Source organism: Geospiza fortis, unplaced genomic scaffold, assembly GCF_000277835.1.
Source record: "Geospiza fortis unplaced genomic scaffold, GeoFor_1.0 scaffold7, whole genome shotgun sequence".
Lineage (NCBI taxonomy): Eukaryota > Metazoa > Chordata > Aves > Passeriformes > Thraupidae > Geospiza > Geospiza fortis.
In genome coordinates this window covers 3248364-3270150 of record NW_005054344.1, presented here as the reverse complement: position 1 = coordinate 3270150, position 21787 = coordinate 3248364, and the positions used below count along the sequence as shown (strand labels likewise).

At 36.8% G+C, this 21787-nt stretch overlaps 1 protein-coding gene across 1 annotated transcript in view; it reads left to right on the top strand.

Annotated features, from left to right (window-relative positions):
• The window catches only part of PIP4P2 (phosphatidylinositol-4,5-bisphosphate 4-phosphatase 2), a 23021-nt gene extending 10023 nt beyond the window's left edge, over positions 1-12998 (top strand). Inside the window, exons 6-8 of the mRNA XM_031058505.1 lie at positions 4203-4255; positions 10114-10204; positions 11343-12998. Coding sequence (XP_030914365.1) covers positions 4203-4255; positions 10114-10204; positions 11343-11486 — 288 coding nt within the window. The 3' untranslated portion in view covers positions 11487-12998. The remainder of the gene's footprint in view (positions 1-4202; positions 4256-10113; positions 10205-11342) is intronic.
• Positions 12999-21787: the final 8789 nt, after the last annotated feature.

Sequence of the window (21787 nt, the reverse complement as noted above, 5' to 3'; positions counted from 1 at the left end):
TCTTTCCCTCTCTCTTTCTCCCTCTCGAAATAGGAATATGAGGAGGAGTTTACAAGTAATCTGCTAATTGGGAAGCAATTAGAGAGATACTCTAGAAATATTATGTCAACTAATTCAGCCTATATATTAAAAAATACATGATTTCTTATAACCCTTGCTAAAGAACAGTAGTCTGAAACTGAAGATAGCTGAAGTGGGTTTTCTGTTTGCCTTTTTTTTTCAGCCTGTATTTAGGGACTTTCACAGGCATGGGAGTTCTACCTGTCTTGATCTCCTATTTACTTTATACAAGTACACTCCAGATTAACTTTGCAGTTTACACTATGAACCACTTCAGGTGAACGTAAGGGAAAAAAACCAAATCCATAAAGTCTGGTTTTGCCCATAACTACTGGATTATGCCTTAAAAGGTTAAGTTTTCTAGTTTGGGATTTGTGCATGCGAGTTCATATCATCTGGCTGCTTTTGGGAACTGCAACATTTTGAACTTCATAGTCCTGTCTGCCAGGATAAGACCAATTTGTCACTTCATGATATGTTGAAAAGAAACTCTCTGAACCGTTAGAAATTGAAAGCTTGCTATTTTTGTATGCTGAGTTATCAAGAAATAAACCCTTTTTTGCCTCATGTTACACAGCTTTCCCATCAGTCTTTTGCTTCCGCTTTTTTCCGTAATTAAGTTTGAGAAATCAGGAAATTGTTTGGATTTCAGAATGAGCAGAGAAGCAACAAAAAAGTGTTTTAGCCAGCCTGGAAGCTCAGTTTCTGAGTTAATATTTCTGCCTTTTGGTATCTCCATGTTGTGAAGAAAATATGTAGTGCTAGATGCATCTCTCAGCAACTCACTAGGCTATCCCCTTTACTTTACTTGGCAGTTAAAAAATAAATAAAATAGACAAGCAAAGCTAGAATCCCTGGGATGGAAAAGTCAAATTGTCATGTTCTGTGTTCTTTTAAGACTATCAGCTTGTTCACCACCTTTCCAAGATTTTATTTTCCATTTGAAAACATGACTGTGTTTTGCTTGCCTCTGCACACGGGGGGATGTTTTTTACAAATTTATGAAAACCACACTCCTTGCTATGGTGTGCCTTAAAGTTTCTCTGTCTTAGCTGGAAGAATGGCTTAGTACTGAAGTGAAATTGTAGCCAAACTATCGATACTTCACATCTTGTTAATCAGATTTTTTTTTTCACTTGGTAACCTGATAGAAGTTCTTTCTGTGTTCAGGTTTCTACTGTTTCTGGCAGGTTTGGACTTGACAAATGGAAAAAGGGATAAAATAGAAAAGGAGGGCAGGACGAGGGTTTAGCTGTGTTGCTAAATATCAGTTTGATCTGGCTTGGGCTGTTTTGGGAGCTTTTGGACTTGGGCTGTGCAGTTACTGTTTCTGCCAGCAGTAAATCATTGCCTGCTCTACTCCTCTGAGGGACCTCTGCCTGCAATGGTCTGTGGCTGTCAGAGGCCAAATTGCCTTTGGAAATGGGGGACAAGGGAAGGCTGTCCCTGTGTCCTCTCCCTCTCTGCCATCTTCCTACTACTGTCCTGTTTTTGGAGGGACCTCAGGGGCAAGAAGCCAGGAGCAAGCTATGGAAGCCACAGGCTGCAGGCTTAAGCACTATGCTTTGTCAGCTGTGCTTTGTCAATTTTGTTTTTTTAAAATAATCAAATATGAAAATACTTAGTTCTGAAATAATTGAATAGGAAACCCATTAAACGTTTCAGAAAAATAATATATGTTTTAGTTTGTGAAAGTATTTTGCTTTCCCAAAGGACCAGAGGAGAATGGAGAGGAAGCTTTTTTTGCAGCAGCAGCTGTATGTAGGACTGTGTATGTGTTTATGTACCTATGTCTTTTTGTTTTGTTTTGGGCCTTTTTTTTTTCACGGTCTTGTGTTGAATGCACTGAGAACTATTATAGGCTTAAAAGGAAAATGTTTGACTGTTCTTCTAGTAATTCCTTTGATAGATGTCTGGTTTTGTCCACAGTTGACATATTGACGAGTTCTGTATTCCTCATCTCTTCATCTGTGTTTCAGTACATCTAACCAGGGATTTGGGCTGTATATTGTATTGCTCCAATTAAGAAAAAGCATTGTATTCTCAGCAGAGAGCTAAATTTCATGTAAGTGTAACTTCTTAACAACATGAATCAATATTAGGTACTTTAAAGCACTCTGGAGTATGGGTAAAAAATGCCAGCTTAAGCATGATTTAGAATGTACACAAACAGAACCTTTCCCCACTGTGCTAATATGATTTGAGTTCTTGTACTTTGAAAGTCTTGTCACAATTTTGCTCTTTTTCTACAAATACTTCTGGTCTGTGTAAAAGTCATCATAGCGGCTACTGCTTCTGTTATTTCCAGGTAACTCTCAATGAAAACAGATTATGTCTGACTCCTTTATCCGTCAATAATTGGAGCCCAAATGCATTTGAGTTTGTAGCCATTAATAATTTTGGCTAATAATTAGAAGTCTTAAAACTCTGGAAAGATCATTAATGAGTAACCAAGGAAATGAAGTTGCCTACACTGTGATATAGTATTGAAACTGCTCTATAGAAGTGAAGTTGAATTACAATTAGGTAAAGTATAGATCCTGGAATTAGACTTGCCTTTGTTTCTGGAATTGCAGTTTAAAAAAGCTGAAATAACTGCTCTGGTGAAGCCTCTCTCCATCCCAAATACTGACAATTGCGTTTTATCCCTCTTTCACTGTGTAGAGTTAAGGGAAATTGAGTAGGTTTTTGAAAGGGATGCAGAAAAATGCTTAACTTGCTCCACTGCCAGGGATGCGGAAGTAGAATTAATGCTCTAAAAAAACTTTGCTTGGGTGGGGAGCATTACAGAGGTTTTATTAAGGACTAAAATAAAACTCTGCTAAATCAGTTTGGTCAAGTTTTGTAAACAAGTAATACTGGTTACGTAGTTGTCCTGTAAATGTGTAAATGGATACTTCAGAACAAGAGAATAAAAGATGGATTTCTTTTTAGTGGAGATTTATCCCTAAGTAAAAAAAACTTGAGGGAGATATTAAAGAGGTAGGAAAACGCTCAATAAATTCCCCAGTTCAAGACTTTGCTCACAGCAAAATCTCTTCATACTGACAAGGCGTGAGAAGAAATCTTTCTTTGCTCATAAAAATCACAAATTTCTTCTCAGCATTTTAATGGTGTTTGCTGTAGGTTGGTGGTGTTTTCCATACGAGGATGGGCTCTGATTTTGATTTGTGGCTGTAGGAGTTATAACACTTTCACTTCAGTAGGGCAGCTTCAGATTTCTCATGGAGATAAGGAAGGGCCTCATGGAGCCACTGGGGATCTGCAGTGTGGCTTCTTCTCCTGCTTTTAACTTGCAGTGTGACTTTTTGCATCAGCCAGAAAACTTCCAACTACCCTCCACTTGAGAAAGGCAGGGGAAGAGAGCTGCAGTTACAAAATAACTGCTTACAGGGAGAAGAAAAAGAGCCTTATTCCCCTGATCAAGGCAAACATGTTTGAAATGCTTGCTCTTAATGCAGTTATCACAGAACAAAATAGAACAGAAGCTGCTGTTTTTAAGTGAGCATATCATGGTGTATCCCCTGGTTGAGTTAGTTCTAGGCATTGCTTTCACTAAGGCTGTTTCCCACATAGGTTTCAGCATGGAAGGTGGTGACCTTAGCATGTACAGTTTTACATATCATCTTTTTAACAGTCATGTAAAGTAGTCAGAAGTGTTCTCTATTTCACTGATGTAAAACCTGATATCTACTTTCTTAAATATTCTTTACCACATTTTTTGTACACCCATAACTTAGTTTTCATAAATGATGCAAAGGTTGGGAAAAGATTGGAAAATACTTCTGTCTGTAATTGTGCCAAAGAAAACACCCTTGTTTTGATTCAGGGTATATTCATAGTCTTTAAGTAGGAGAGGAAAACCTATTAATATTATAATGTTGCCCATACTACGCCTGTTGATGCAATCACATTACGTCAAGCAAATTTTGTAATACTAAGGCAAGTCATGGGACATGTTCACATGGAAATCCCCATCTGATGTTGCCACTGACAAAAGGGCATCCCATTTATAGAAGAAAACAAAAAACAAATCAAAGAGTCTGAGAAGCAAAATGTTTTCCTAGTGACATTTAACATTAAGTGCAACAACCATTTTCTCAGGTCTGCTTTTCAACCTTTTTCTTTTTTTCTTTTTACAGTGGATGGAACTGAGGTTTAACACACTAGCAAAATGCCCACACTGCAAAAAAATGTAAGTTCTCTGAAAGCAAGGTTATGTAAATTACTGTGAAGTAGCCAGTGTTTCTTCTGTAAGTCTTTGGAGTAAAATGTGTTGGCTGTGCTGATTATTTTGCTGTGCTCACCTGAACTTCAAGGCTAGAGCAGATATTGTGTGCATGTGAATTCTCCATTCTTCATGCAGAAATCAGTAGCTTTGACATATCCACCTGCATTTATGAAAATGCTCTGATTGAATTGATAGAGGCAAAAATAAGCTGCTAACAATAGACAGGAATAGGTTGCTAAAATTAACATTTTGTGTCCTTGAAATTTTACCTCATCATAGTAGTAATCAGATATCATCTTTAAAGGTAGAACTTGAATTGCTTTATTGTAAAGGGAAGAAAGGAAATAATCTTGTCTTAATTTGAAAGAAGGTTTACTGATACTATAAACTCAACACCCAACTTGTGTTAAGCATCTTAATGCATTATCTTGGTTAGTGTTTATGAGTGACTGTGGAATAACTTGGGCACTCATTTGCTATTACTTCAAGAACAAGAAAAATTAGAATACAAGAGCTGTAAGCTTTTTGTTTTGGTTTGGTTTTTTGGGGGCCTCTCTTTTTGAGTATTTGTTTGGCCTTTCTTATCTGAGCTCAGGAATTCTTAATTTGAATTGTTTCACTAGTAACATACTTTAAATTTGTATGAGATCTCAGCCACATGGTGTGAAATAAGATATAAATACTACTTCAGAGACCTTCATGTCCTGCTGATTTATTTAAATATTTGTCTTCCTTTGACAGGAAAGTGGGACTTCCAGTTAAAGGAACAAACATGTCTTCCACTGGGAATAGAGAACCTCAGCTGTGTTGCATGTTGTAGGAAAACTAGCAGGTCCCTTAGGAAGGAGAAAGTGTAGGATAAATGTACTGTAGGTGTGGGCATGGCCTGGCCTTCAGCATGGACTGAAGTCTTTTGATTGGAGTATTTGATAGAGAAGTCAGTCTAGTGCTGTGTTTAACCTCAGGGGTTTAACTAACTCAGTGTGGAGTTGTGGATATGTTCTAATTTGCTTAGGTTAAATAAACTCAGTCTTGATGAGATGCTGCTTTGCAGGGGTGTGTGTACTGACACATTAAGTCTGTTCAGTCCTTGAGCAGGGGTTGGAGTTTTGCTGTTTGGTTTGTTTTAAAACTAATTGGAATTATGTTTTATATTTTATGTCACCCTTGTTAGCTGACCTTGGCTTTTTTCTTGACTCTCCTTAGGTCAGTGTTATTTGTTGTTTAACCTTGAAGACAGAAAACAAACAAAAACCCCAACCCTAACAATAACAGCACCAAAATGAACTATGCTCCAAACAGCAGTTAAAAGTCACAGCATGTAATCTTTTGGTCTGTCCTCTGTTGATTAATGTTGCTTCTGTTTTAAATTCCAGCCAAAGTTTTCTGTAGTGTTCTCTTCCATAAAGTGCAAAGCATGCCATCCATATGTAGGAAAGTGGGAGCCTCTCTGCAGTACAATTTGTGATAATTACAGTTTGCATGGCAACTGTATTGCAGAATGCAAAACAAATTTTAACAAGTGGGCGCATCTGTCCTTGGGCTGAGGATGCAAGCTGTGAAATATTGTAATTTAGCTTTGAATGAGTTGCTCGGTGTTTTCCCGCATTTGGATTGCAATGGTTGGGAGTTCTGCACTTCCAGCAGCATAAACATTTCTGATACATGGATTTAGGGCACAGCATAGGTGAGACACAACTTTGAGTCATGATGATGGAATAAATAACTGCAGTGACCTGCTTTCTTTCTATCAGGTCTTTGTCAGAGGTCAGCATAGCCAAGTAGTTAAAAGGGAATGTAGGGTTTCATCTTATTAATGCAAAACTTCTTGCATTAGTAGCTGAGTAGTCAGATGTAGAACTGTTCATTCCTTCTGTTGATTAAGTTGATAATTGTCACTGAGAAAAGGATAGACTAAGGCAAAAGGCTTACCTTGAATCACTGCAACAGTAAGTTTTCCAGACATCAGCTGACACTTTATAGATTCATATTTTGTTTCAAATGTTTTTGGAAGTCCGGTGAATCTCTGCAGGTAGTTTGTTTGTGACCTTCCATTTGGTTGATGGATATTAGAACTTTATATTACCAATGTCTTCTAATACTGCAGGGGAGATCAGTAGTTATTACTTGAAAAAGTTAAAAATGAAACAGTGTTCAAAGAGAAATAAAGCCATCATGCCTCATAGTACCTAAACAAAGGAACCTCTCATATCTGAGTGTAGGGGCAAATAGGATCGATCTTCTTGTCTGTTTTTAATCCCATCTATGTGCTACCATTGTGATACAACTTTGTTTTGTCTTGAAAAATAACTTGGGAAATGTAGGAAATCAATTGTGCTGTAGAGAATAAAATCTTATTTGGTAAATGACCAAATCTCTTTGGAAGTGGACTATAAACCTGTCATGTTAGTCTAAGTAAGGTGTTTGCAGAAGCCTTACTGATGTGTAGTGGCTCTGCCTGACACAGGCCCTTACTTGCATAGGGAAAATAAATGTAGCTAATGAGGAAATAGTCATTATACAGTTGTATTTTATAGTGACACCTGGGAATGGGGGAGAAACAGTTTCTTTTTGCTGATTTAGTGTTCTGCATTTTTAAATACCAGATGTTTATCAGCTTGTTTTCCAAAAGTCAGAGATTCAGGGAAGGCTTCTGGTATTTTTCTTGTTTAATGATGAAGAAGCAGGAGCTGTTTTTTTGTTTGCTGTTCTCTTTCTCAGCTTGTATATTAAATCATCTAGAAAATTCAGTTCATTAATTCAGTTACTAGAAAGGGAATTGAATGGTACAGGTTATTATTACAGAATGTCAAATCTATTTTTTTTCCTGTAGAATCTATTTCTTCTACTTTTTAAGGTCTGCCCAAACTATGAACCCTAATGAATTTATAGCACCTTTGCCCCATAAACGACTTCTGGTAAAGAGAGAGATATTGGAACCCCATCACTGCTGTGAAGGCTAATTTCAGCAGCGCTATTCGCCTTCAAAATATTGGCATTTTAATTTTCCTTTTAAAAGCATGTTTGAAATCCTGGTCATAATTCCTATTACTTGGAGCGCAAGAGGCCCAACATTCCCTCCTGTGGTACTTCTTTCATAGCCTTTGTCCTATGTGGCAGTTTTCCCCTCTTCTAATTACTCCATGATGTAGTATTGGATTTGGCATCTTCTACATCTGCTGCTGCTGCCCAGAGTTCTGGCAGGTGCCTTTGCTTCCTCAGCAGCAGCTCAGAAAGAAGGAACTGCTGCTTTCTAGAGAGTTCCCTCATATTCCCACAATGGAACTAATTGGGTGCTTCTGTGATATGAAGAAAGTTCTTTTGATTCCATTTTAATATTGCCAGATGTTCTTGTCAGAGTTTTCACAGTTGGTAGGTTTTTGGGACAGAGTTTCAACTTTCTTTATTCTAAGTTAATTTGGGGGGTTTTTGTGTAACTTGGGGTGGGTAGAGAAAGCCTCACTATCTAGGGGAGGCCAGTGGCTAACATCACTGTTAGGAGGTGAAAAATGAATAATGATTTATTTGGACTCCTAGGTCTGTTACATGACTGTAAAAACTTTCATATCTTTAATTATTGCTTTCTGTGGAAAGAGAAAAGCAGCTAAATTGAGACATTCTTTAAATTTCCATTTTGTGGTATTTCAGTTGATGGTTTCTCTCCCAGCCTTTCTTACTGGATAGGAGGAAACACATGAGAAATATGGATGGAAAATACACACAGCACCTGCAATATTATGATTACAAAAATAAGACTGTAAGTCAGCTCTGAAAGTGAAAGTCTCTTTTCCAGAATGAACTTTGACTCTGCGTGCAATACACAGTACAATAAGTATCATGTATGTTTTAGCTGTATTGAACATGACATTTTTACCAGCTTATTGTATGGTATCCAGCTCTATAATAGCATTAACTCTGAGTACATAGCCACAAAATCCTGTAAAGGGGGGAACCTAAGGTCAGTTTGGCAAATTCAGTCTTTTCTCTTGTTCCCTTTTATAAAACTAGTTTGGTTTTATTATTTTTAACTCATGTAACTTGGAATTGAGCAACATATCCCTTTTCTAGAATGGCTGTAGAGTGGCTTTTGGGGAGTGTGTGGAGGTGTGTGTGTGAGAGGGTAAGATACCATTATTTGCCCAACTGGGAATTCTCTTACCCTAATCCTAACTCAGGCACCCTCCAGTGTCCTATTTCACTATGTATTGTGAGGTTTTTCTAAGGAAGTAATTTCCCCATGGAAGCTAATGAGCAGTACTGTTTAGGGACTTTTCTAGCTCTTCTGAAAATGGCTTGTGAGTAGTCACTTTATTCAATTCTTGCCTTGAAAGATGAAGCTCATTGTGTTAGCTTGAGGACTGTGGTGGTGTTTGTTTGTTTTTCTCTTGGAGCATTTCAGAAATTCCTTGTAAAGAAATAACGTGTAAGTAAAGCTGCTTAAAGCAATCTATTTGAAGGCTTTCTAAGACAAATACTTAAAAAATTTTAGTCACATGCTAAGCATTTGAGGCGTTGCTATGTGGTTAATTAACTGGAGCCAGAAATTTGGTCAGTCATATGATGCGTGTACTGCTTCAATTGTTCAGCAGTGCTTTTTTCTGTTACACATTTATCTTGAATAAGTTGAACTATCATGAGATGAGTAAAAGCATTACACATTTCCTAAGGTATGTTGATGTCCCAGAATGGGATGAAGTACTTAACTAATGCTAGCATGCTTCAGGATGCTTCAAAACACCTTTAAGATAGATAATGCGTGCTTTATAAAACCACTTCTGCCTCTCTAGTCCTTTTAACTGTGTTTCAGTGGACTTAAATAATATTCCTGTTTTCCTCATTACTAAGCTGTATGTGATTGCAAATGTGTGACTCAAGATGTATTTGCTAAACAATGCTGAGCTTCTAAAATAATTTTTCTAACATGTAGTAGATAATGTTATGTTTTATTTGCATTTTTAGTCTGTTAGAGTGAAGCACTGTCTTAATGCAGCAGATAGAGACAGAGCTGTCTGTCCTGGAGTTCATAGTCTTGATGATGAGTGACAGAACTTCCAGGGGATTTATTTACCTTGGTTGTCAGAAGTTATTTGTGCAGCTCTTATAAATTGTGATAGAACTCTGAAAGAAATGGTAAAGTAAGAACAACTTGTCATGTTCTTCAAGTTGACTTAATAGCCTAAAGAATTTCAGTATTTGGGGATGTTAAACATGGAAAAAAATTACATATCTGTGACTAAAATGATTTGTATTTATCTTCAGAGCAGTTTAGTCACTGAATGGTATTGAGTATCCAAAAAATGGATAATGAAGATTGTTATTATATTAATGACATGTAGGGGTGGTAGTAGTTATTTTCACTTACTTAGATGCAGTGAAGTATTGAAGGCATATGCTGATGTACCAAAAGTCTGAAGAGTGTCTTGCATGGAAGCTGAAAAGCAAACTTGAGTTTTGCCATCCAAAGGCTATCCAAGACAATTACTGGGATGTACTGTGGGCACAGAAGGTAGACACACTCAAACTGTGGGTGTGGCACCATTCCCTTTCTTATAAGCACCGAGATTTTTAGGTACTAGATAATCACCAGCAGTTCTTTCAAATAAAAATGAGGACTCTGTCCTGTACTTTGTAGTATAACTGTAGACTTTGCTTACAACTCTATAAACTGAAGATGGTGTATTGCCATTCTCTCTCCATTCCCCATTGAGACTGAACAGTTACTGTTGATGGTAAGGGTGTTTTTTATGGTGGTTGTTATTTGGTTGGTTTGGTTTGGGATTTTTTGTTTGTTTTTAATTTCAATACCATTTATTTTCTAACAGTTCTTCTGTTGGAAGTGCACTGCCACGGAGGCGCTGCTGTGCATATATCACAATTGGAATGATATGCATCTTCATTGGTGTTGGATTAACTGTGAGTGATGTCCCATGATAAATTTGCAGCTGTGTGCAGGGGTGTGTGTGTTCAAAGGAGTTCTCTTAGTTGACTAGCTCTTCTTTTCCCAGCATTTGAGTAAAACTTCGTAAATTGGTGTGGTTTTTGTCATCTCTATTAAAACTGTGAACTTAATCATTTAATATTCTGGCACTTCGATAATCTCTTTTTTCTGATGTTAAATTTGACTCTTCATCTCTAAAAACTTGAGTTTTATGAAAAATTGTTCACTTCGCTGTAGAAGTACTGGAACATCTTGCTCTTGCTAGAGCTTGCAAAACTTCCATGTTACCAGAAATACGTGTTGCTGTATAGCCAGAAATAGAAGTTCCACTGCAATAGAGGTGAATGGGATTCCAAGCACTAGAAATATGTATGAGTCTTTGTAATTTGTAAAAGCTGTAAAGAGTAAAACCAGCTCATAAGCTATTTACAAATGAGAAGGCTCAGTCTGTTGTTATTCTCTTAAGTGGAACCAGTGGTATCTGGTTTACCAGTATCTCCTACAGGTTACTAGAGCCAACTTTCTACCTGGGAATCCCAGAAAGTTTAATGTGAGGAAATAATTCCAGTGAATTCATATGTGTAATTCTCATCATGCCTCTAACTTGTGTTTTAACTTGAATAATTAAATATATGTGATCTTATGATGGATCTTATGATCTTATGATGGATTCAGTTATGAAGGATTTTCCAGGTTCCCTAATAGAAACAAAGCCAGAAATAAAAACAGTGAGAGACAAATTTCTTTTCCTTTTTTTCATGACCTTACTGAATTGGAAAATTATGTGAAAACATTTTTCTATGACGTTTGTCTAGAGGCTTGTGTAGCCTCCATCCTTGGAGTTATTTGGGACCTAGCTGGGTTAAAACCTTTAACAACTTGGTGTGACCTTGGGGTTGACCCTACTTTGATTGGGGAGCTGGCACTAGAGGTCTCCTGATCTCCCTTTCAAGCTCAATTACCCTAGGGTTATGTAAAATCAAGCTAATAAAACACCTAATTTACCCTTACCAGAGTTGAAAAGGTGTTGAAATGCTTCTCCTTAATATAACTTGCTCTTCCCTGAAGAACAGACAGTGCTGTATGTTTGACACTACTGTTTTCTCTTTTTAGGTTGGTACACAAGATTTCGCCAGGCGATTTCACGCAACATATGTTTCTTGGGCTGTTGCTTATCTCTTAGGTTTAATCTGCCTCATTCGAGCCTGCTACTGGGGGGCCATTAAAGTCAGCTATCCAGAGCACAGTTTTGCATAGAGAAATTGTTAGGTTATAGATGAACATCTAGTCGTTCTGGATATTACATCTTGGACATTTTTAAAACCTTTCCTGTAAGGATTCCATTCTGTTCAAAGTAGTTTAAAGACTGGGGGTCTCTGAGAACAAATGTTCATTGCACTACATAATATGCAAATAGTTTGTTTTGCTGCTAGATTCCCTAGCTCTGAATACTAAAGCTATGTTTACATGTTCATAACTCTGTCTTTATAGGTGTTGAATTGTATTTCAAACAGTATTAAGTTTTACATTTCCTTTGTTATGTTCAAATCCGTCTGCCATTTTTCTAGATTATCAGTAAGAATTCAAAAGCAAGAGTGTTTATAAGTGTTTCTACAGTAGCTTCACATTTGTACTTAACATTTTAACTAAAATTATATTCAAGTGGCTTGCTTTAAAACCTAAGCAATAAGTATTTTGCTTGAACTGCTTTACTGCATCTTTTGCCTAAGATCATAGTGACCTTATTCAGGAAATGAAAATTGTGAGTGTTTAAAAGAGTGACACTGTTGCTAGAGAGACATTTGTAAACACTGTATGCTTGGAGATTTTTCAGGTAGAGAGATGCTATTTTGGTAGTCCAATTAAATTTACATTTATCCAGGGTTGGATTTCAGTTAGGATAAATGCTTTTTCCTCCAGGATCCTGGGACTGAGGTTTTGGTTTTTGGTTTTGGTTTGTTCTGGTTGTTTTTTTTTTGTTTTTTTTTTTTTGTTTTTTTTGTTTTTTTTTTGTTTTGTTTTGTTTTGTTTTTGTTTTTTTTTTTAACTGGCAAATCCTAAAAGCCATGCTCGGATTATGGAACTTAACTCTGGTTATTCGTACAAGTTCCTTTACAGGGTCTAAGGGAAGCATTTCATATGACTTGGTTTGTTATACTTCAATGTCATATAGATGACAATAAGACGGTGATGGGTTGCCTCTTACTTTCCTCTGATCACATCAGATTTTCCCTGCTTGGGAGAGTTATGACACTGGTCACTGCAAAGGGAGACACTGTAAATTCTCATTAACTGCTGTAATAAGGAAATTAGTAAACTATTTCTTGGACCATTCCATCAAAGTACATCTAATCAATTTAGCACTGACTTGCCAAGAGAATACGGAAACAGAAAGTTTTTTCTAATGATGTATTCACAAAGGATTGAGGGACCAGTTCTTGCACTGCCCATCTTTATAATTTTAAACAAGTTTTTGCTAAATTCAGAAGGAATGTCCTGAGTGATTTAGACAACTAGTAATTTAGCTAATGGGGTCAGATGGGTAAATTAATATGGATGTTTCAGGGATACATGTAATTTAAATTATCTATGTTCCTGCTAAGTCAAAATGATACTCGGATAAGGATTTTGGAGCACAATAAATGTAAATGATCGAACTGTAAATGATCTGTCTTTGTATGACGCTAAATGTATAAAAGCAGTAGCTCAGGATTACAATGTACCTTTTACAAATAAATTAATAAAGAAATAAAGATTATTATTCAAACTTAAATGTATTTTGTTATTTATATGTATACAGAAGTGTGTAAGTGGATGAATTTGCTGATATGATATAGGAACCACAAAGGTATGGCACACCAAAGGTGAGCTCTGCATTTTTGCCAAATGGTAGCTTCAGGAATACAAGAGAACAATAATAAATTGCAGTTATCTTTATGTTTTAGGAAGAGTGAGGACATAAATAAGGGGTGAAACTACTGTTGGGATTTTATTTTCTTGAGTCAATGGCTTATTGATGGACTAATATACTCCCTTGCTTTCCTAGTGCTTTTTACATCCCTTCACTGTTGAGATTTGCTGTATTCACTTGCCTTTGAATCTATGAATACTCTTTCCTGGTACTTGGTGTTTCAGAATCCTGCCTGCACTCCACAGTGTGACATAAAGTAGGTTAGGGCTGTACAGAAAATCATCCGCTGCTTTTGTAACTTCAGTGCTTTTGTAACTTACTTCTGTCAGGATCAGGGTACTAGCACAATGTTTGCTGCTACTTCCTTTTGCAAAGTAAAACATGGTAGTTATTCCTATGAAGTGTCATTACATTTCAACCACTGCTGGTAGATAGAATGTAAATAGAATTGTGATATTTTTACCAGCTAAGAAATGTAATGGTGTAGAATCTGATGGGACTTTGAGGGACTCCAATGGATGTGGCCGTTAGTGAAGCAGACTTTGTAGACAGTCGTGATGGTCTGTGCTGAACTACATAGCAATCCAGTAAACTTCTCTGTACTTAAAATTAAAAAAAAATTAAGATCCTGTCCTGTGCATACAGACCACTAGAACAACTTTCAGGTTTTATAATCACTCATTGTTTTGGTCATTTTCAATAGTGTTTTCCTTAAGGTATTATTTTTGTGTTAGGCATGGGAAGGACTTACTCAAATTCAGGATTAAGGACTTATGTCCTTGAGGTTTTAGTTCCCCCCTTCCCTGTACTCCTTCCACTCTTTTCCACCAGAGCTTTTATACCAACTGTGTGTCCTTGGCTAGGAAACACTTCAGATCTTAAACTGTGTTTAATTTTTAAATTATAAACCTACTGATTAATAAGTCTTTGACTGATTTTATTTATACCCACCATACATGTTAATGTGTTGTCTTATGAGGCCAAGAGGGTAGTGTTTCTGAAAATTAGGTTATTAGGAGATCTTTGTCATGAGTAGCATGTTGAAAGAAGCTAAATCTTTCAGACCAGTCTGATAAGAAATTCAGCATGAAGTGCTTGGAGAAGATGCTGGAGCAGCTGTGGAGTCATTAGTGGTTATTGCTGAGAAATGGATATTGTCTTTCAGTGTATGCCTTTATAAACAGAGGGAATGCCAGGGCAACAGCTTCATATGAAGTTCTAGAAAATATTTGTAACTAACTTTAAGGCCTTGAATAATAAATAGGTGAGTAGCACCAAGATGATTTGTCACATTAGATCCATCTGACTGCTTTTTCCACCAACAAAAATTCCATACTGAATGAAGTATGTGCTCTAAAAATGTCTTGGAAATGTTCTTCTAAGCAAGCTTGAGAAACCTATCAGTAAAATTATTCAAATATAGTGATTATCACACTGTGAAGATGTGGCAAGCCATGCATACCAGCTTTTTGGAAATACTTAATACTTTGTCAAGTTTGTGTGCTGTTTATCTCTTATAATTCCAGCTGTTAGAAACTGAGAGCAAGTTGAGTGACTTCATTATATTAATTCATCCTGTTTTCCTACTTAATTCCCTGTGTGATTTGGATTAACAGTGCCAGGGACTGAACTTCCCCTTTCAAAAAATCTGTTGTGGAAAAATAGATCACTGTTGGAGAAATGAGTATCACTAAATTACTTGAAATAAAAAATTCTAACCATAATTATTTAACAGAATGTATAGTATTTGAAAGCTGGACTCTCATTGTATTAAATCCCCTTCATACCTAAAATTAGTCTCTTTACAGGGGAGTTACAATGTTTGTCTCAGTAGCCAGATTAAATTGTCCCCATTCCTCAGCCTTCCAACTGTGCCTGTCCCAGTCCCAGGATTTAGCAGAAGAGTTGTACTGGAGGAGTATGAGCAACTGCACTGTACACACATTATAGGCATAGGACAATATCCTGCTTGAAAATAACTCTGAAAGTGCCTCCTTAATTCAGATTTCCTTCTGTGATTTCACTGATGCTGTTGACCTGCAGCACATTGCATGAAGGTGAAGGAGCAAAAGGCTGGATGGAGGTCTTGAAGGAGAGGGGAGAGAGGAACTTAATCTGATTAAAGTTATTTGCAAGATTTTTGTTATGGATATTTGAGCCAACAAGAAAAGAATATCTAGGCTCAGTTTCCTACAGCTTTAGCCACAAAAGGGGTTTTATTTTAGAACAATAAAGCTGCTTGTTAGCTTGATTAGCCAGCAACTTGTTATGTTACACTTCAGTGGACTCTGGGGGAGTCTGCCAGGGAGGTATCCCTGTATCACCTCCTCTGCTTTAGTATTCATTTGTAGGCATTCATGTTGGCTGCTTTTGGGAAAAAAAAGAAAATGGACGTGACAGTAACAGACTTTGGATCTGGACCTGTGTAGTGGATTTTATGGTTCTTTTTAACAGTTCATTTGAAAGAAGTGTGTTCAGCTAAATCTTGTGAGCAAAAGCAGTAGATATGACTATGGATTGGAAATTAATCCAGATGAAAAACTGTGTGTCATTGTAGTGACTTAGTAAAATGATTATCTAGTGGGTCAGGGGACACTTACAAGCAGTAGCTAAAAGATAAAGCTGGATGAGGTGCAGAGGGTCATAAAGACAGTTGCATATTGGCATTTTATCCAGTAACAGCATATTGTGCAATGGAGAAACCACTATTTATTTCAAAGTAAATTTAATAGGAGCTCTTTTGCATGAATTTATATAAATTTGTAACGATGTGGTTATAATCAGTTCCAACTTCCTTAGATTTACATGCATTGCTTAATGTCTAAAACCACCCCAAACAATTGGAGAAGGGAATTAGAGACTGCGGTTAGAAAACACCTCTGAGGGCATGCTGCCTTTTTTTTTTTTCCTTGCAATATTTCCTAAGAAAAATGATTTGGCTGATGGAATTTCAGGACTGATTTGTGTTAAATTGTATGAGAAAGAATTTGCTGAATGGCCAAATGGCATGCAGCATATTACGCTCACAGAAGGATCAAGCGTCAATTTTTAGTATTTCCAAAGCAATCTTGAAATTTTCATTGTCTATTAATGAAATCTCTTACCCATGCATAATATCTTTCTTGCCATGCTTTCAATTTGTTAAGAAAATTAGAAAAGTTGACTAGATAGGAAATAGGTAGAGAATTTTATATTATTTTTGTAGTGTTATTGGAGTATATTGGGTCTTTTTTAATTTTGTAAATGGGATGATGATATTTTTCTTTGCATATTTTAAAATTTTCTATCTGTAACTGATACCTCTGTGTGTTTTATCTGCCAGTTTCTCAAGTTAAACTTATGAAGTGTACCAAATTCTTGCCTGTTTAAGGAATGCTTTAACAACATACTGAATATAATTTCCAACTATATCAGGACAATAAAACATAGAGTACCTTGAAGACGTGAATCTTTAATAAAGAATTTCTGTTCAACAGTAATTTGAAAGGTATAACACAACTTCCAAGAAGCTCTGCAAGCTTGGAGCCCTATGCCCTGAGCAGGCTGTATGGCAAGGAACCCCAAACAGCCACCAACCACATGAACCAGCAGAAAGAAGAAATTTTCACAGGAGTTCTCTGGCTGTATTTCATTGAAAATGCAGGCACCCAAAGAGTCTTCCTTTCAGAAATCTGAGTCTGACAAACTGGCATTCTCTGGTTTTTGGGTTTTTTCCCCCCATCAAAAATTACTGAGCTCACTCTAATCAGTGTGGAAGAGGGCTAAAAATGTCTATAGTGTTATTTGTAGTTTGTGCATCTTTCTTATTTAGGAGTGAGAAAACAATACTTTACATTCTTTTTAGCGTAAATGCGCACTATTGTTATTTTGATGGACAGGTCAATGAACTAGGAAGCGTGCTTTAAAATCTGAGCTATAGCTGTCTCTTATTTTGCTTTGATGTTTACAATGTCAAATATTAATATTTTAGATAAAAAAATTTCCATCCCAAAAGTTTCATGTATATTTTCTGTGCAGTTTCAGTTCAAGTAGTACTGTTTTGTCAGGAATGAGAACAGGGAAAAGCTGTTTATGCTTAAATAAAACCACCTAGCTCTACACAACTTCAGCTACCCCTGCACCCTGCTTTGGAGCAGTTTAGTAGGATCAGTTGGTGATTTTAACTCTCCTGCAAAGTGATCTGAAATATGGCTAGGTTATAAGACTCAGGAAAAATTTCACCTGTATGTGAGAATAAACCTTTTTTCTTCATTTTTGTTTTAAAGTAGAAAGCAGAAAACAAAATCTGTTAAATACAGTGATTTTAAGCGAGTGTCATTAATACAGAACAATATCACTGTAGCTCTTCTGTTTTGGTTGAGTTTAAGACTAAAAATATAGTGCAATTGGATTGGGAAAAAAAATTGATTTGTTTTTGGAACTCCAAAGTGAAAGCTTGAAAACTATTGACTTTTCCCATGCTTTAGCATAAGAAAACAGAGCAGGTCAGGAGTGTGGAGAGCTCACTCTGATGCATGGCTGCACATGGGGACAGCAATTTTTGTCACACACAGGCAGTGAGGCACTGCTGGAGTGAGACCCTGCCCTTCTCTACTGCAGAGAAGCAGCCTGGCTGTCACAGCAGCCAGCCCTTGCTACAGTGACAGGAGCAGGACACTGCTTCCATCACACAGTGCAGAATCTTTTTATGCCCACAGCAGCTCATGTATTTTAATACAGCATCAAGTGTTGCTAATACCAGTCTGATTCCTGACAGTAGGCAGAGAAAGAAGATTTTTTTTTTTTTACAATTCCAATGTTTGTATTTGTGAAATTCCACAGAATTCACAGAAATTCACAGAATCACTAGGTTGGAAGAGACCTGAAAGATCATCGAGTCCAGCCTAGCCCCAACACCTCAACTAAACCATGGCACTGAGTGCCACATCCAGTCTTTTTTTAAACACATCCAGGGATGGTGACTCCATCACTTCCCTGGGCAGGCTGTTCCATAACTTTATCATCCCTTCTGTAAAAAACTTTTTCCTAATATCCAACTTATATTTCCCTTGACACAGCTCACGACTGTGTCCTCTGGTTGTGTCAGTTGCTGCCTGGTGAAAGAGACCAACCTTCATTTACTTCTCTACTAGGATTAGCTGCTTTTGGTCTCACACTTGTTAGCACACAGGCTGGCTGAGCTGGAAAACTTGAGTGGAATTTTCAAGTAACAGCAGATCCTAATCTTGGCTTGAAGGAAAGCCTTGGCGTGAGTTGATTTAATGAGATATTTAAGTGAGCTGACTGAACCATAAGTTTCCTATTCAATTATTATTTATGGAATCTCTGCCATTCTTTAAGTCTACAATATTTTCTGAATTGATGAGGAAAATATGCTACACTGAATATAACCATTCCTTTTTCTGACACTGACTAGAGTGATAGAACACCTTCTGTTTAGTACAACTATAGAATGTAGTTTCAACAATGCTAACTGCTTGGATTCAGGAAATCAAGTTTGGTTTACTTCTCCTGCAAAATATGGCATTGCTGATAGAGAGACTGATACCACAGCAGAGTCCCTGAAGTCACTTTCCAGAGGTGAGGTAAGACTGAACAAATTGCTGATCCAGGGCAGCACATGCCTAATGCTCAGTGGGATTCTGACAGCCCTGTTTAACTTTCCTGGGTGGAGAAGGTGGGACAGGTGGAGAGGGTCACAGCAGCTCACACGATGATTCCTCATGGAAACTGATATCCAGGTTATAGACTTCTCTGAAGAATGGCTGAGAAGACTCCCTCAAAATCTCAACTTCCTAAATGCTCTTGTGCTTAATTAAAACCTTTGGATTAAAAACTTAATAAATTTCAAAGTGGGTTAAATTTGTTGATTAAATTGCAAATGTAATTTGAAAGATTACTCCAGAAATGTACAGTTTTTTCATAAAGGCTGGGTTTGATTGGTAGTGGCAGTTAAAAGCATGAAAATTGAAGTAGTTGTTTAAAAATAGTTTTTTATATTTACAAACTTGGAGGGAAAATTTATTTTTATTTACACAGTTTATATAAGCAGACAATTTTTTTGCACATTTCTTTCACTACATTCGTATGATAAACACCAAATCCAGATTAAAGCTCCATAAAAATGTATTTCAAAAAAAAGTTCTAGTATAAGCTGTGGTAGAATAATAAAAAATAGATAGATATGATGTTCTGGTATGAATTTGTTTCAGACCAAGACATATTATTAATGTAATACTTCTAAAGCCCTAGAAAGCAAGACTTACTAATTAAAACAAAGGAACACCTGTAACTGCCTTATGGGGCCAAATGTCTCTGCAAGCTTGTGCTCACAGACTAATCAACAAACAGTGTGTCCTACACAAAAATGAGAACTTGATCTGATTTTTTTTGACATTTCTTTTTTATTTTCAATAAGATGAAGTTAAGATCCTTTAGTTTTTGCCAGTTAGGGGGCTAATATGTGTGCTTATTCTCACAAACATCAAAGACTTCAACTGTTCATTTTACAAGCAGTGAATTACTTTTTTCAGTTCTTATACAGAAAAAGAAACTTCTGCATATTCTGAAAATCAAATTAATTTTGATTCCTGAGGTAGTTACAGGGCTTCAGTTCCAAAATAGAATTTTCAGGTAGTAATTTTGCTTTTTTGTCTGTGTTTTTGTTTGTGTGCTTCGAATTTTCTAATTATTTCTATGTTTGGTTAATGACAGCAGCAGTTCTTTTGTTTCTGATTGATGTTGTTCCTTCTTCTCATTTGCTTTTTGGTGACCTTTGCTTTGTCCCTGCCTTTATGTTTAAGAGACACACAGTAAACAATCAAGAGCATTTGGGTGAGAAGTTCCTTCTTGGCCAGAACACCCCGCTGTCCTGAGATACCAAACTCAAACTCAGATAGCCAAAATTTGATGGGTCCACTGCCACAATGAAGTGGCAAGCTTAGATAGCTGAGAGTTAAGTAAAGGATGGGTGCATTGGAGCATAAAGTGTACAGTTTCTGGCTTCTTTTAGCAGGATGATCTGCAGCAGGCAATGCCGAGCCAAGGCACACAATGCACTCATTTTCCCTTAGTGCACATCAGTGCACGTGTTCTCTTGCCAGAGCTCTCCTGCTTCTGGCAATTAGTTTCTATCACAAGGAGTCCCTGCACAGGCAGGAGTTACTTCCCTGAGTCTATGTAACTGCTATTTCTGGCAGAGAAAAAGCAGCTGCTAAGCAGACAGACAAAACTTGCTAGACTTTGTTCTGCACTCCTCTGAACTGCTAGTTCTCAGATTGCTTCTATGCACTGTCTTGGTTCTCTTATGCTAGCTCACATGGCAAGAGATCACAGTTCCACACAGTGAAGTGAAGCACAACATTTTGTTCTTTCTTACATTCTCAGTCTTCGACAGCACACACAGCAGCCAGATTATCTCTGTGCAGGGGGTAGGTGTATGCTCCAAACTCTGTTTTAGGACGAGACTAATGCTCATCCCCTGCCTCTTCTGAAATGGAGACAATGTATTTCATAATGCAGAAAGATCAAATAGGCACTGAAGTTACACTGGCTGCTGTCTTGTCAGTTCATCTTTGGAGGCTACTAGATATTCACTGCATAGAAGAACAGTGAACTAATGTAAGGCAGGTACTAACTTAATAGCTATAGAAATATTAATCTTTCTCATGTAAATAAATAATTTAATAGCAATATAAGTAAGGAACTTTATTCTGATTCCTTGTAAATCAGCCATACCTCACATCTAGCAAAAACTAAATGAGGTCATAATTATTCCGTTCAATTAGTTAGCAATATGCATTTAGCCATTTTACACTGTATTTCAAGGTGGAAAAGCAAATCTTATTTCTCAGATTGTGCATAAAAGAGTATAAAAGTGGATTAATTTACAAAGGATTGATTTTCAATTAGGTCATTCTTAATGTATATACGTATATCTGAATACACAACAGTTGTATTAACTTGAAATTATACTTCCTATTTGGCATGTAAACTAAAATTGTCAACAGTTTTGATGACCATGTCACAGCTATGACACAAACAATTATCTCAATCCAAAGAAGCATGAGTGCATAGTTTTAATGTATGTATTTTTTATAATCACTACTCTTTTGCACAGTTAATACATTTCCTTATGTCACATTCCAAACTTTGGTCTTTTTTTTTTTCCTGTTATGCTCTTGGTCCTGACTATTCTTCCCACATTCTACTGCATCTTTATTTATCAGTACAGGTTTTGGTGCCATTTGCTGAATCATGCTGATTGAATCTGAATCTAAAGGTAGCAATGTCTTAGTAATAAGACTCTATATATACTCATGGTATTAAATGCTATGACAACAATCTCAATCAGCCTAAAATATAAACCCAACTCCCATGACTGAAATACTGGAAAGCAGAATTCTTTGTTGCATGGAAGCATGAGCTGATTTCTCTGGAAGATTTTTTTTCAGATTCAGAGACTAATTCCAAAATATATAAAGGTTTTGTAATTCAGCTATGATAGATGCATCAGGTATAAGAATTCAGAGTAAAGGAATCTATACAAATAACAGGTGAAATTCTAGCCCAGGAAAAATGTGCAAAACTTTTACTAAATTTATTAAGCTGTGATTTCAGAATTTCAGTTCTCTCAAAGCAAAATGAA